At 39.3% G+C, this 14,733-nt stretch overlaps 1 protein-coding gene across 4 annotated transcripts in view; it reads left to right on the forward strand.

Annotated features, from left to right (window-relative positions):
- Positions 1 to 14,733, forward strand: part of cep85 (centrosomal protein 85) — an 84,929-nt gene that overhangs the window by 8,991 nt on the left and 61,205 nt on the right. For 2 of the 4 annotated variants that reach the window (XM_048613025.1, XM_048613024.1), the window contains one exon: positions 2,994 to 3,063. The exons of 1 other annotated variant lie outside the window; for it this stretch is intronic. In XM_048613025.1, coding sequence (XP_048468982.1) covers positions 3,009 to 3,063 — 55 coding nt within the window. In that variant the 5' untranslated portion in view covers positions 2,994 to 3,008. Of the gene's footprint in view, positions 1 to 1,483; positions 1,566 to 2,993; positions 3,064 to 14,733 lie in introns of all 4 variants that reach the window. One more of the 4 variants, XM_048613026.1, reaches the window with a different exon arrangement.

Consider the following 14,733-nt stretch of genomic DNA (forward strand, 5'->3'; position numbering starts at 1 on the left):
GCTTGGCCTGCTGTGTTCATCCAGCCCTGCACCTTGTCTCTTCGAATTGAAATGGATTCTGAATGTAATAGCTGTATCTAATGCAGTGTTTTAGTACATATAAAAATAGGATTTTTTAAAAGTGTTGTCCAAAAGCCCTTGCTGATTTTCTTGTGTCCATTCTTTATTGCTTCCCAATGAAATCACGTCAGCTAAATTGGAAATCAAACCTAGGATAAATTCTTGCCACCTAAACAATTGAGAATCCTCACCAATTTTATTCTTTCATAATCAACATCAAGGATTACAAGACAGACTAATGTGTTAAATTGTTTGAGAGATTTTTGTGGCATTTTAATAAAAATGTGCAGATTGGAGAATTTAAATCTTTCTTTATTTTGATCTTGTTTGATCAATAGCTGATTGTGAAGAGAATCTACTCGCTCTAATCCTTCTCAGTTGGCTTGAAGTAGAAGGTTTTTCTTTAATTGAAAAACCCAAATCTAAGGGGCAAGATCCACCGTACAGGACACAACATGGCTCACCCAGTAGTTAGTTCAGTTGAATGAACTGTTGGTTTAGTTAGCTTCCATTTTCAGAATACTAACCATACAGTATTCCCATCATGGCATGAACTCATTCTGAAGTCACACAACACCAGGTTATAATCCAACAGAGACAACAAGGTGCAGAGCTGGATGAACACAGCAGGCCAAGTAGTCTGCTCCTATGATGCTGCTTGGCCTGCTGTGTTCATCTAGCTCTGCACCTTGTCTCGGATTCTCCAGCATCTGCAGTTCCTACTATCTATAATCCAACAGGCTTATTTGAAGTTGAGCTTTCGGAGTGCTACCCTTTAGGTGAAGGAGCAGTGCTCTGAAAGATTGATTTCAAATAAACCTGTTACTATAACCTAGTGTCTTCTGACTTTGTCCACCCCAGTCTAACACTGGCATCTGCACATCATGGCATGACCTTAGTATATGGATGGGTTTAAATCATCCACCCTTGAATTTTTGTTTTGTTGTCTAAGGTCCATAGAAGACTTGCTTACAGGTTAAGCAATCTGTGAGCCCCACATGGTTCCTGACTGATCCCTGTAGCTGTTTATCGCACTTGATTGAAATCCAGATATGCATTGAGGGGCAAGGAACAGCCTCCTCCAGTATGTGCAGTTGCACAGAATTGAAGCAATCGCGAACAATATGGACCTTGTAGATATTGGGTATGAGCCCCAGATACCTGACTTGGTGGATCATCAATATATTAAATGCAGACTAAAAATCCATTGTATTATAGTTTGTTGAACATTTTGTTCATCACAGGTCCTTAACCTTGTGCATTTCTAAGAAATTGACTCTTCTGTAGTTTCGTGTTCACTTTTCCATAAACTAAAATTTAACTTAGCCATTTTGCAAGAGAATAAGTTTGTTATGGGGGCTTATCTGTATGTAAGTACACCTGTACATCTATGCAAGCACTAAAAATCAGAATTGTGTCCCAGTTAATAATGTGCAGTAGCAACTACTAGAACATCTGCTGACTGGCTACTTTCCAACTTCTTATGGAAGAAGGCAGAGAATTAGGTAGGTGTCATTGATAACTTTCTTTCAAAGTAGGGAATGACTTCTGGATTTTAGCATCAGTTTACATAATATGTTACGAAACCTGCTCCTTCTCTGTTAAATTGCATTCCTTTCCCCTCCCAACCCTCTGCATGTTACTACTTGTGCCTCCTGTTTTGATATGTTGAGTAATGTTTTAAAACTGGAAAACGATATTAACCTAACATAAACTAGAAAATTTTAGTTTTGAAATCCGAATTATACCAGCTGATAAGCAGCAGTTTAAAACCCTTAATCAAAAACTCTTAAAACCTACCAGTTCATGAAGAATTTGTTGCAGTCCTTTATGCCTCAAGCCTTTTTGTTCTAATCAGAAAAAGCCTGTAATTTTTAACATTACACTTGAGAATACAGTTGCCAACAAAATAGAACAGTAATGCACATCATGCCCAAGTCCAGATGCAACTGTACATTTTGCTTGGTCTATTGGAGTATAAAGCTGTTCTGCTGAGCAATATATTCACATTCTAGTTATGCAGGAGCAGGTTGAGCATGGTGCTTGAGAGGGATAGTGCTTCTGATGTTCAGACCAGATCCCAGTTTCTGCAGAGTAACTAGGACAAATGGTGAAAGACACTTTTACTCATTTCCCCTCCCTTCTTTCTGTCAGAGTAGAACTATATTTAGGGTCAAATTAATTGCCCCACTCCTCCTCTAGCTTCCAAAAAAGCAGTTACACAGCATTGACATTGCAATGGACTGGCCAATCCTTCTGGCAAAAGCAGCAAACTTATTGGTCATTTCCTAATGGAAAATTAACTGCGAATCTAAAAGTATATTTTTGTCTAATTTGTTATATTGAAATGTTTAGGTTAAAAACTTGTAGCTCTATGAAAACTGCAGCAAACTTGGATTTGAATTTAGTATGTCTGTACGCTTGTGTAGGATTAAATATAGCTCACATCTTTGAGTAAAGCTCTTTTAAGTCAGTCATGTGTTTCTGAGATTGATTACAAAATTGATGTCTGTTATGCTTTCAACCTGATTCTAATAGCATTGCTTGCAGGAATGAATTGGACTTCATGTTATTGGCCCCACTCTTCAACCATTTTTTTTTAAAAATCTGTTTTCCCCCTGAATCATGCTATCACCATTTGGTTACTTTTTTTTAAGTATTTGCCAGAGGGTAATACAAGAGTGTGAATGAAATGGGAAAAGAACTTTAAGAAAAACTGAGTAAAGATTGTCTGTTGTGAGAGACTGAGTTTTTTTTTGACCAGAGAACTTGCAATTCACACCATTTTCTTTATTGATCAGTCAGAATTGGTTCATGTTCTTCATTAAAAGTATGCAATATTATCTATTGTAATCACTTAGTAAAGCCATTATGTTTGTTCTTTTTATGCTGTGTAGCCTATTTTAATGATGATTTGTGCTTTTTGTGAACAGGTGAATTGATTTCATATGGCTACTTCCAGGAAGCATAGAGACTCGATTCAACAACAGACCAACACAATAGGTAGAGCATTGCAACACTGTTTGAACAAGAAACATTCTTTTCCTGTACTTATGCTTAGATATGTTGCCAGTAAAGTGCTGCAAATGTTTGATTTGTATCCACTGGAAATGTATTTGCAATTCTAAATGCTTTCTTCATGGAGTTTAATGACGCACAAACGGGCCACTTGACCCAACAAGTCACATCCTGTTTGTGCCACATGAGACTCCTCCTATTTTGCTTAATCTCATCCTATCAGCTTATCGTTCAATTCCCTTCTCCCACATATACATATACAGCTGCATCGAGGGCATTCGCTTCAACCAGTTTGGTAGAGTTCATCATTCTGAACAATAATGTTTCTTTTTTTGATTTGATTTCATTAGTGACTATCTTATTTATGAATCTGAATCTCTGCAAGAGGTGATATCATCTTGTCCAGGTGCACCCTGTCAAGCTCCTTCATAATTTTCTAGACCAATAGATCAGCTGTCTCTTCTCTGGAAAAGAAGAGTGCCAGTCTTGTTAAATCTTTCCTTTTATAGTTGTGCAACCTTTTTTCTTTTTTTCTAATTTGACAACTTCACAATTAAGTGCAACTGGAATTCATAAGAATGATTGATTTGTATCAGCACTAAGATTTTTATACTAGGGCAATTCTGGCTGTCAGTATGCACTAGCAATAATATTATATGAAATGTTCAGTTCAGATATGATTCTGAAACTGTGCGAAACTCCTAATTTGTTAAATTCAAACATGTGGGTTTAAAAATTAGGTCTACGAATGCGAAAGTACTAATGTTAAAGTGGGTGAATCAAGACTTTCAGATTGTGTGCAATTATATACTACCCTAAAATGTAAATGCACAAAAACTGCCTGGTAACAACACGGTTGGAACAGGAAAAAACCCAATCTTTTCTAATTTTTAGATGGCTGTAGCTGGAATTGACTTTTGGAAGGCTTCATTTTCCATAACTGATACAAATAGCTTGTCCAAGAAAATTGCGTCTAGGAAATGAAACTGAAATGAAGCTTTTCCACCCTGGATTTATAAATACAGTGGAATTTGAAATTGTCAAATGGGGTTCAAAGTTCTTGACCCTTTTTGTGTTGGAAAAGGCAGTGTTATTCCTTCTGTTGAGTTGGCTGGCTTAATTCACAAAGTCTGACATGGTGGAATAGCTACCCTGTTGCATTTGTACTGTAAATAAGACACTTTGGTATTTGTGTAGAGGTTGAAGCTGCTTGGCTTGAATAAAAATAATACATTTTAAGAATCCACAGTAATTCAACAAGGCAGAAATAGGCTGTCAAATGGAGCAAAAGCAGGAATTTCTTTTTTCCTTGAATTCCAAGTAGGGTAGCATTTGTAAAGAAAAGCTATATCAGAAATATATTGATGTTTGTCATCAGAACTGAATGACATGATTGCTTGACAGTTCAAATGGAACTGCAGGAAAGACTGGTCAACTTCCTGAGATTACCAGCAGCATAATACATCAACTAGATTCCCATCCTTGGCACCAATATTCCTTCTCCCTCCCCCTGCCTGTATCTTGACATGCAAGTGCACTTACACCTGTTTCATTGTTGCTGGAGCTGGCAATGTCAAACTTGTATATGGGGCAACAATTGGGGCTTGACTTTCTTCCTTTCTAATACATAATATTCATTGCTCCTTTTGAGAGGTCTACGTTGTGACAATCTGGTTTAGATTTGGCAGTAATTTTAAGCAGCTGTGCTCAGTCCATGAGTACAGCTCTGACCTCCCATACCACTTGCTGTTTTAATGTGAGTAAAACAAAAATTGAATTACTTTCTGTCGATTTTCATGTTAGCATTCTTCAAATCAAGAAAAGACCAATACTCAGAATGAAGTATCCTTCTGTAATGTGTTCCTTTTTCTGATTAAAAGATTGTTTGAAATGCCAATGTTTTGTTCCTTTAGATGCTGCTTGACCTGCAGACTGTTTCCAAAATTTTCTGCATTTGTTTGATTTCCAGGATCTGCAATTTAGTTTTAAGGTCTTTGTCATGGGGAAAATTTGAGTTGGTTTCAACTGTGGTTTACCTTGGGGATGGGGATGGTGGTGAAAAGGGATGCTGAATTGTCCCTACTATGGTGCTGAGCAGGATAAACCATTTCAGGAACTACCATCAGTTTTCTCCAATTCCTGTCTCCCTTTCAACTTGAAGGTTCTGATTTTGTAACGTAGATATTCCTGGGTTCCAGCCATTTTTGACCCCCCTCCCCCCCCCCCCCCCCAAAATTTCTCATTTTTGAAATTGGGCAACTTCTCTGTTAAGACATTGCAGAACATTATCTGGGTCACAACAGTTGGAGGCAGTGACTTTGGGGAGGGGTGTGGTGGTGAGATGAACAACTTGGAAGATGGTGTGCAGGCTGCTTGCAAATGGTCTTATTTAAGGTAATACAGAAAGGAAAAAGTACCACTAACTGAAATCCACAAACCCACACAAAGACAGTGGATTGTTAGTGGGATCTGTAGCAGGCTTCGCTCCTTTCCCTTTCCCCAAAGGAGTTAGAAATTTTCTGGAAGTTTCCTAAGTCCATCTCTCCTCTCTGCCCTTTCTGTACTGTTGCTAGCACCTGATGATCATTCACAATTCTTAACTGTCAAAGCAATTTTTTTTTGGCATTTTGAAGATTATATGAAGTGTGAAAGGAAATCTGCTTGAAGATAAAATGTTGTCATTTACGTTGTTCTTGGTGACCATCTATTGTAGCATTCAGTGCTGAAACAGCACTGTATAAATTAACTGGTCCGGGACTTGCCTCGCCCTTCTGAACTATCTCTGACAACACCAAACAACTAACTGTTGGCAAAAGCACTGACAAGCAACTCTGTTTTATTGAGAAGGTTTGAGAGCAGGCTTAACTAGAAATGTTGGAGCTTCTTTGATTTTTAGCAAACACCATCTTTCTTTCCCAGCAATGACTTTGAAAATTCATTTCTACAAATCAGGAGCATGTTTCAAATTTTTGGCCGAAGTAATATGCATATTTGGTTGAACTCGGTTCACCTATTTATAAATCAAAGTAAGCCCTCACTGAAAGTTTTAGTTATTTCTGAAAACTGCAGTTTGATGGAAAACTACTGTGAAACCCTGATTCACAGATGCATCGATGTTCAAGTTGGAGTTGGGTTCTTGCCTAGATTAAATTAAAAAGGTGCACGTTTAAACAGTGTACCAAACAACATGTGCAGTCCTAGCTAAAATGACTTGCAACATAAAATACATCACTAAACGTACAGCAAAAGGAGTACAGTATAGATTTGGTGTGTATGCTTTAAAAGAAGCACACCCCATATTTCAAGGGCCGTTGACTGGGTGGTTGATGTGATGCGATTGACACCGACAGCATGGGTTCAATTCGAGCAAAACCACCTGAGGTTACTGTGAAGGAGCCACCTTCTTGACCTCGCCACTCGTGTGAAATATAGTGACTCTTTGGTTAAACTACCACCAGTTCTGTGAGACAACAACCCTACTGTCTTTTAGGGCTGTGGTGACTTTATCTTTTTAGTGTACTTTTTAGCTTTTGACCAGTTTGTTTGTTTGGCTGAAGTTTGTTGGAGCAGCCATCAGCTGGAGTCACTGCACTGACTAGCTTCTGTCACTAGATGGGAGGCAAGAGCAGGAGCATTGGGGAATAAGTCATCTGAGCAGGCAGGCCACACAAGTCTTGTAGGTGACATGAAAATGAAACCAGTTATACGGTCACTATTTGTTTAACAGTGAGAAACGAAAGCCATGTTAACTGAGTTGACTTTAAATGAGGACTTGTATCTGGAATGTACTTAATTTATTTTGGGAACATAGGGCATGTAAGTAGGAGTAGGTCATTCTACAGTAAGAGCATTACAGATCTGATTGTAGGATCAGCTTCACTTTCCAGCAGCACCCTGAATATCGCTGGCACTAGGTAACCAAATCTCAGTTACAATATTGTAAGGGATTTTAAGTCCTTCGCTTTTGAAGTTCTGGTTTCAGAACTTCCTCAAAAGACACACACTCCTTTTGTAGATTGTCTCAACTACTCTCATCCAGGTAATTCAGACTGTTGGCCTTGAGATTGCGTTATGCTGGAGTCCCAATACTGCATTTCAACATCTAATGTCAAACGTCATTTCCAGGTCTCTTGCATACAGAAAGCTTCACTAAGCTGACACTGCCCTTCGGATTTCTCCGACTTCTAATATTTCACAGCTGCAATAAACAAAAACTGCTAGTAACCTTGTTTTGAGATTAATTAAGCTTAGCTGATGTATTGTCTATTTTTCTGGATGCTGCATTTCAGGAAAGATGTGAATGCATAGGAGAGAGAGTGAGCGAAGTGGCTTACGAGAATGGTTTCCTTGGAGGGAAGAATGTTAAGAGAAGTTCTCAAAATCATGAGGGGCCTGGGCAGAGTAGATGGGGAGAAAATATTTTTGCTCGTAAAAGGACAGAGATTAGAACAATTGGAAACAATTCACTACAGAAGCGCGCACAGCATTTGAGAACATTTTTCACATGGAGTAATTAGGGTGTGGAATGCACAACCTGGAAGTGTAGTGAAGGCAGGTTCAATCAGGGCATTCAAAATACCATTACATGACTTCTTCACTGTTCAGATAATGTGCAGAGTTACAAGTGTAGCAGAAAAAAATTCCATCTGATTTGACAATGAAACTGAGGTTCCTTTTTTAATGCAAGGTTATTCAAACTTAACCGAAAAAACTGTGGATGCTGTAAATCAGAAACCCTTCTGAGGAAGATCAGGCAAACCAAAATGTTAATTCTGCTTTCTTTCTATAGATGCTGCCAGACCTGATGAGCTATTCCAGTAATTTTTTTTTTTTTTTTTGTTTTGTTTTTGTTTTTATTGAGCTTGTGCTGGGGCCAGTAGTTCATCCCAAGATAACGTGCTAGGTCATGGATTGTTGCAAAACATCACTTTATTTAGCATTGGGCAACACTACTGTCAAGCACAACCCACTACATCATATTGTGTATTCCTATGTAAACCAATTGAAAGGCTTAGGCTGCTCAGTAACTTTTCCAAGATAGGCATCCCTGGAAGAGGCTTTCTGAAGAAGGGTCCTGACCCAAAATGTCAGCTCTGCTGCCCGGCCTGCTGTGTTCCTCCAGCTCCGCACTGTTATCTATGAAAGGCTTAGGCTAGAAACTTAACCAATCGTGGCTAGTGCATGTATACATGTTTGATGACAGGCTGTCATAATCGTGATCGTAACACTAGTTATTTTGAAATGAGCTTGTTTTTTTTTTGTTAGCTTTGTTCCTTTCAGCACTCTTAGCTCATGCTTCCGCAGTACTTTGTCATCAAAATTGTCTACCTTTGTTTCCCTTCGTGCTCACTATCTGTTCCACCCTACTCCACTTAACGTCCTCCACGAACTCTCTCTTCCTCCTTCATGGGCTGTAAAAATCTGAATAATAGATTCTAGCAAATTTCAATGATGGATGTTAGGCTAACTGGTCTACATTTGCTACTATCTGCCTACCTCCTTTCTTGAATCAAAATATTGCATTAACTACTTCCCAATTCTTTGGGAGTCTTCGAGAACCAAATTTTAGAAGTTTTATGACCAGTGTTTCTACTCTGTTCCTCTTTAATCTTTTGGTTTTTATACTAATATTTGGGGATCCTTTATCCAAAAATATTTTGAGGCCAATTGCTTTTTGGGCAAAGAACTTTATTTTTGGTTGTGTCCACTGTGTAGTCCGCTCAGGTCCTTTTTAATTTCTAGCACAGTACCCCGGTGAAGCATAACATGGCCTCCTTGTTCACGATGCATATATTCCTCCTTTATACACTTAGTTTCATTGCTGTTCAGGGGCCAATAAATTTTATCTTTCCTATTTCATATTTTACCCAAACTAAATCTGCGATATGTTCTTTAAATTTAAAGGTTATCAATGGCCCCTGTGAGAATGAGCTCCTAATTAACAAAAAGCTAATTTTCATATTCTCATTGTGGATTGATCTTTGTCAATCTTAACTGCAAATCACAGCCATAAACTAAAGGTCATGACTATGTTACTAATCGGACTAAAGAGAGAGAGACATGCATTTGTATACGTATTTATATAAATATTTTGTACCCCTGGATGCTGTTGTGACACTTTGAGGTAAGTGTGCTGATGCTTGAGCCCAATACTCCTGAGGTTGTCACAGGAGAATAAAAATTTTAATCTAACGTATGCAAACTGTCCCATTTACTTGTCCATCTTGATTCTGGTTAACAGGTAGTGTCCCTTTATTTTCTACTTCATCTCCATGTTGTTTGTACCATTAACGTATCCCCTCTTTCTTTTCTTCATCAAACTATATTTGCTATCTCTATAACCCACACTGCCAACTTGTCCTTCTTTTGATGTTCTAATCACTCCTACAATGCTTCCAAGTTTTTATAATCATCTGCGAACTTTGAAATTGTCACTTGCACACCAAGATCCAGATCACTAATATATCAGTGAAAGCAGGATCTCCAAATCAACCCCTGGGACTATCACTACAAATCGTTCTCAAGTCCAAAAATTTAGATCAACATGCAAGTTGGAATGAAATGGATTTTTGATACGGTTTGAATAAATTATGTAGAAGATAATGTGTAAGAGAAATAAAACATTGGTATTAAAGTGTTAGTTTGTTTTTGTGCTTCTAAATTCCACGTAAAAGTATTGCTTGCTACAATGGCAGAAAACAAATTCAATAAAATCTTCAATTCCTGTGACCTGTGTTTACTACTACCTTTCTGCGATCAAAACTGAAACCAACTCCTTTTAATTTACAGCTGACTTTATATATATCTGTTTTTAACCATATGTGCAAGAGCAGGGATGTTGTGCTCTGTGTATAGTTTTGAGTGACGTACTTTGGGAAGGATGTGAATGTATTGGAGAGAGTGCTGGAAAGGTTTGAGAATAGATGAGGCACTTCAGTTATGAGAATAGATTAGAGATGTTGGGATTGTTCTCCTTGGAGAGGAGATTGCTGTAGGATAACTTAGTAGAAGTTCTCAAAATCATGAGGGTCTGACAAGGTAGACAGGGTGAAACTGTTCCTGGAAATGTGGTGGATACACCTTCAGGTGAGGTATGCAAGAAGGCATTGAATGACCAGTTTCTATTATATGTGCAGGGATATGGAGAAAAGGCTCTGTGAAGTTGACAGTATCTATCCTGTCTGTAATGTGCAGAATGCCTTCTTTCTGCACTGTAATGATCTTTTAATTCTGTGATTCTTCTGTGATGTGATCCCTCCTAAGTTTCCTTGTGCTGCTTCAGGTGAATGTTCTGTGAACTAGAAACAGAATTGTTGTGGTTGCACAAGGTTCACCTGTAATACAATTTTGTTGTTTTGTGCCTATCTTGAATGTATATGACCATGGATGTGTCAACTTGATGCTCAACTTATAATGGACTCTTGTGAAAGTAGAGTTAGCTAAAGTGAACTGGCAAATTTAGGTTTTAAGGTATAAATTAATAGTGATGCAGTGACAGATATTTAAAAGGGTATTTCAAAATATGCAGACATTCCAAGAATAAGAGAAATTCCAAGGGATGGACCCACTGTCTGTGCTTAACTTAATGTTGAAGATAGCATTTTCTATATAGAATCGAACCCTGACAGTGTGGAAACAAGCCCTTCGGCCCAACAACTCCGCACTGACCCTTGGAGCATCCCATCCAGACCCATTCCCTTAAACCCGCCTGAGCTACACATCCCTGAATTCTACCGGCAATTTAGCATGGCCAATCCACCTAACCTGCACATCTTTGGACAGTGGGAGGAAACCGGAACACCCGGAGGAAACCCACGCAGACGGGGAGAATGTGCAAACTCCACACAGACAGTTGCCTGAGGGTGGAATTGAACCTGGGTCCCTGGCGCTGTGAGGCAGCAGTGCTAACCACTGAGCCACCATGCCGCCCTCCAGTGAAAGAAAAATATGATTTCATAAAGGAAAAATAGAAGGTCCGAAGATCAGATGGAATAGTAAAATTAATAAGGAAGAGAAGTTTAAGGGAAAGCTAGTCAGAAATAGAAAAGCAGGTGGTTAGAATTTCTGTAGACATTTTTAAAAAGGAAGGATTTGACCAAGTCTTACATCATTGGTCCCATAGAAAGTAAATCTGGACCATTTAACAATGGAAAATGAACATATGGCAGATGAACTGAACAAGTATTTTTCATCAACATCACTGAAAATGCAAATAACATGCAGGAAATGGCTGAAAATCAGGATATGGAAAGGGTTCTGGAACATATGAAAATTGCAACCACTAGGAAACAGTCAAATTGTTCGAGTGTTGGGTCCTGATCAACCTCATCCTGGGATCTTAAAGTAGTGTTGCAGAACAGTGTATCTGATTGGCATGGATGAGTTGGACTGAAGGGTTGTTTTCTGTGCGGTACATCTCTGACTGACGTCAATAATTCTTTTGACGTTTGCATCGCACATCGGGTGGTTTGAGCATTGTGTAGTGTGTTGAGGTCGTACAGGGCGTTGGTGAAGTCTCTTCGGGAATACTGTCCAGTTCTGGTTGCCCTGTTGTAGGAAGGATATTAAGCTGGGAGAGGGTTCTGATGAGATGTTCCAGGATGTTGCTGGGTTTGAGTTATGGGGAAAGGCTGGATAGGCTGGGACTTTTTTCACTGGAGCATATGAGATTGAGGGGTAACCTTTTTTAGAAGCTTATAAAATCTGAGGGGTACAGATAAGGTGGATGGCGGGGATCTTTTCACAAGGGTAGACGATTTCAAGGCTAGGGGGCATATTTGTAAGGTGAGAGGAGAAAGATTCTTTAAAGGGCAATTTCATTCTCAGTGGTTCGTGTGAAGAACGAACTTCCAAAGAAAAGTGGTGGATGTGGGTACACTTACACGTTTAAAAGACCATTGAGATAAGTATTGAATAAGTGGTGTTTGGAGGCATATTGGCCAAGTGCAGGCAGGTGGGGCTAGTTTAGTTTGGGATTATGGTCAGCATGGACTGTGGATTGAAGGGTCTGATTCGAAGCTTAATGACGCTGACTCTAATAGTGAGATGGTTGGTGTTGATTTGAATCTTCCAGAATTCACTAGATTGGGCAAAGGTTCCATTAGATTGGAAAATAGCAAATAAAACTTTTTTCCCAAAATAGGAACGTCACAAAGTATGAAGCTAAAGGCCAGTTAGCTTAATGTCCTCCCTATATGGCAGATGTTGGAAGCTACTAATAAAATATTCTGGCATGGTGCCTGGATAAGCTTGATTACTTAATTAGGCAGAGTCAACATGGTGTTGAAAGAAGCTGTGTCTACACATGTTTTGGAATGAAACTTGGAAGTTTTAGACGGTACCTGGGGTGTAGAGTATCAAAAACAGAACTATTGTGTTATACTTTATTGTTTGCAATAGCTCAAGTGACCTTTTTTTTTCTTGCAAGTTATTTTTCTAGACATGAAATGGATTTGTTACTTTTGCTTGACAGACCCATGGAAGGAGCCTAGCAGTAGCTTTTCCAAAGTTAGCTTCTGCTTTGCCACAGCCTGGGTTTGGTGCAGTTGAGACGAGATCCCCATAAAGTCTAGAGCAAAGACCCTTTGTGTGCTGGTATAAAATCTTGAGCGATTTAATGAATTGATGTAAAAATTCAAAAATGATGGCAGGGCAAGTGATGTGTTATTGCTAGACACAGGTGATTGAGTGAATAAGTGTTTGCAGCTGAAGGATCTTCAGTTCCAAGTTGAAGAGCTGGACTCGGAACTATAGATTTGTGCTGCATCTGGGAGGGGGAAAGCTACCCAGGGATTTTTAAGCCAGGAGTCTGATCCACCCCTCTGACTAGGTCATTCAAATTTGATCTTGTCTCAGGACAGGTGAGTGTGACTACAGATGAGGCAAGTGAGTAGCCTTCAAAGTGTCTTGGTCTCTAATTGTCCAATGGTTATGACGTTCTTGCAAAAATCTTTTAATCAATCTGTTCAGGGATGTTATTGCACACCTCTGGAGCAGGTGAGACTTAAACATGAGTCTCCTGGCTTAAAGATAGGCATACTACCACTGCAACAAAACAACCCCTTATCAAGTTCTTGCAAGATGTGTAGATGAGCATGAGGACTGCAGAGGGGGATGAATGAGCTGGTTTTGGCACTGTGGTACAGGGACCTATTTGGGTCAGGAGAAAATAGCAATGCAGTAGGAGGGAAGAATATAATCAAGATATACTGTGTTCTGCATCTGTCCACGAATTCTGAAGGCAGTTGTCAGCCCTCTCAGGTTAACGAGATACCCTTGTGCAGCAGAGCACGTGGTTTAGGGAGATGGACCCAGTTTTATCATTGTCCACATTGGCACCAATGATATTGACAGGACTGGAAAGTGGGTTCACAGAAAATGAAAACATTTGGGAGCAAAATTAAAAAGCAGAACCTCAAGATTGTAATCGCAGGATTACAACCTGAGCTATGAGCAAACTGGGTGAAATGTGTTTCAGTAGTAGGGCACTGGCCTCCGTCGTGGAGTAGACAGCAACTGTTGGGCTTCACTTAAACCATGCAGTGACCAGTGTTCTCTCAAAACTGAGCTCTGGCTTTAAACAAGATGATGGGGATGGGGTTTGCCAGAAGGGAAATGTCAGCCTGCAAAGCAAAAGGATATGGCAGCTTTGTAAAGTAGTGTTAGTGATTTCCAGTGTAGGACAGGAAAGGAGGATGTTGCCAGGTATGGAAGGTTCGAGTTATAAATAAAGGCTTTGTCTTTTTTTTCACTGGAGTGTAGGAAATTGAAAGGCAACCTGATAGAAGTTTATAAAATAATGAGGGGGTATAGATAGTTAAATGTAGTTCTTCACCCTAAGATGGGGAATTTCAAGAGTAGGGGGCTCATTAAGGTGAGAGGAGAGGGATTTTAAAAACACGGGCAATTTTTTTAGAGGGCTATTTGCACGTGGAATGAACTTCCTGAGGAAGTGGTACAATTACAACAGTTAAAAGACATTTGGATAAGTAGATGAATAAGAAATGTTTGGAGGGCTGTGGGTCGGGAGCAGGCAGGTGGGACTAGTTTAAAATTGGGATTGTTGGTTGGACCAAAGGGTGTGTTTCTGTGCTGTATGGCTATGACCAAGCACGCAACATAGAATGGCAGCATGTAAGGTCAAAGAGGGAAAGGTGGTGAAAAGACAAAATGCTTTTGAATTAAATGTGTATATTTGGAACAAAGACGTATTGGGGTTTGCTTGCTTAATACAAGCTTGGAATAATTGTGATAGCTAGAAATGATCTAGATCAGAAGATCTAGAATCCAAATGGGTGGAGCTAAGAAATAACTGGGAAGACACTGATGGAAGTTGCCTATAGGCCCCCAAACAGTAGTTATACTCGAGACATAGAATAAATCAGCAGATAATAAGGACATGTTATAAAAAGGCAGCACATTAATTGTGGGTGACTTCTTAATCTTTGTGGTGTATTTGGGGCAGTTTCCTAGAACACCGGCGATCAGGCAATTTTGAAACTGAAGTGTACTAAGGTAAATTTCCTAAAAGATCTTAGGAAACTGATCTTATCACCAGTAGAATTTAACATTTTTGTTTGAGAGAAACTTGGGTTGAAAACAACTGTGCTAAATGTAAGACAACAAGGTGCAGGGCTGGATGAACACAACAGGCCA

The sequence above is a fragment of the Rhincodon typus genome, chromosome 27 (genome assembly GCF_021869965.1).
Source record: "Rhincodon typus isolate 14 chromosome 27, sRhiTyp1.1, whole genome shotgun sequence".
In the NCBI taxonomy this organism is placed as follows: domain Eukaryota; kingdom Metazoa; phylum Chordata; class Chondrichthyes; order Orectolobiformes; family Rhincodontidae; genus Rhincodon; species Rhincodon typus.